This window comes from Penaeus vannamei, chromosome 21 (assembly GCF_042767895.1).
Source record: "Penaeus vannamei isolate JL-2024 chromosome 21, ASM4276789v1, whole genome shotgun sequence".
NCBI lineage: Eukaryota > Metazoa > Arthropoda > Malacostraca > Decapoda > Penaeidae > Penaeus > Penaeus vannamei.
In genome coordinates this window covers 8,334,187-8,335,850 of record NC_091569.1, presented here as the reverse complement: position 1 = coordinate 8,335,850, position 1,664 = coordinate 8,334,187, and the positions used below count along the sequence as shown (strand labels likewise).

Below are 1,664 nucleotides of genomic sequence, written 5' to 3'. Positions count from 1 at the left end.
CTTCTCTCTCTCTCTCTCTCTCTCTCTCTCTCTCTCTCTCTCTCTCTCTCTTCTCTCTCTCTCTCTTTCTCTCTCTCTCTTTCTCTCTCTCTCTCTCTCTCTCTCTCTCTCTCTCTCTCTCTCTCTCTCTCTCTCTCTCTCTCTCTCTCTCTCTCTCTCTCTCTCTCTCTCTCTATCTCTCTCTCTCTCTCTTCCCTTCCTTTCTGTTCCTTCGTCGGTTCCACTTGTTGATCCTCGGCCTCACGTATGGGGGGAAGTTAATGGAATAAGAGAATTAAGAGAATAGAAAATGATCGTTAATTGATCTAATTGTTTCGTTCAGTTGTATTCCTGTAATCTTTCGTTCGTTCTCTTTGTCTCTCTTACGCTCCCTTTTTCTATATATTTAGTTAGAAATCGTCAATACTTGTATGGACCTCGAATGAAAGTACTATATATGTAGAATGGAACAATAAACGAGGTTTTAAGCTTTATTTGCGAAAGATTACACAGAGTAGGTAACATGAACAATCTGTATTTCTATAGCTATGTGTGTGAACAGAATTTGTTACTGTGGCATTTGAAAGAAAACATGCATCAGCTGACATGATTACATGCACGTGGCAGTCATAAATAGTTATGTACAATTTCAGCTTTTTTTTCAGGTTTACTATACATCCATTTTTTATGATAAGGAACAGTGGAGAAGAACGTTGTCCATCTGTACGTTTATGTGGGCGTGTGTGTGCATGTATGTATACATATATACATTCATACATACATACATACATACATACATACACACGCACATATTCCCACTCCATAGCCCATCCGTCAAAGGCTATTAGTATATTCGCTTCACATCCTGTCCACTTTCCTTGCGAATTCAGCAGCCAGCAAAAGCGCTTCCTTCCTCTCGCTTTCCATTCACTATTTAATCTCCTTCCCGCACGCTCAGCTGGTGGCCTCGGATGTGTATCGAAACATCGTTAAATTCCTAAACTATTTCTAACGTTTTTACAACTCATTTACTCGGATATTAACACGTCGACACTCATATAAACAGACGCACTGAAACAGGAACACACTCTCTTAGAGATAAATATATACAGTGATAAGACACACACACAAGAACGTATGTACAGGTCACCATCGCGTGATAGTTTAAGCGATGGTTTCAACACAGTATCTTCCATGCGACGGATATAAGGCACAGCAAGTACAGTGTCATTCAGTTGGCTTTCTTAACAGTATCCTCACAGTATCCTCATTTTCCATGCGACGGATATAAGGCACAGCAAGTACAGTGTCCTTCCGTTGGCTTCCTGAACAGTATCCTTGCAGTATCCTCATTTTCCGTGCGACGGATATAAGGTGTCAAAAGCGGGCATAGTGTCCAACAGTATCCTCACAGTATCCTCATCTTCCATGCGACGGATATAAGGCACAGCAAGTACAGCGTCCTTCGGTTGGCTTCCTGAACAGTATCCTCACAGTATCCTCCTCTTCCATGCGACGGATATAAATAAGGAACAGCAAGCACAGCATCCTTCCGTTGGCTTCCTGAACAGTATCCCTACAGTATCCTCTCGCTGTTGTCCACGTCGCTCGAACTCTCCTCCTCGATGACCTCCGTGATGAGGTGTCCGAGGGCGCCCGTGCTCGCCACCGACAGGCTCCGCTGC

The 1,664-nt window shown here is 43.1% G+C and overlaps 1 protein-coding gene across 2 annotated transcripts in view; it reads right to left on the bottom strand.

The window, feature by feature from the left end:
• Positions 1-457: 457 nt before the first annotated feature.
• Positions 458-1,664, bottom strand: part of LOC113826305 (substance-K receptor) — a 23,464-nt gene continuing 22,257 nt past the window's right edge. For both annotated transcript variants that reach the window (XM_070135850.1, XM_070135851.1), the window contains exon 8: positions 458-1,664. This exon is cut by the window's right edge and continues 228 nt beyond it. In XM_070135850.1, the coding sequence (XP_069991951.1) occupies positions 1,556-1,664 (109 nt within the window). In that variant the 3' untranslated portion in view covers positions 458-1,555.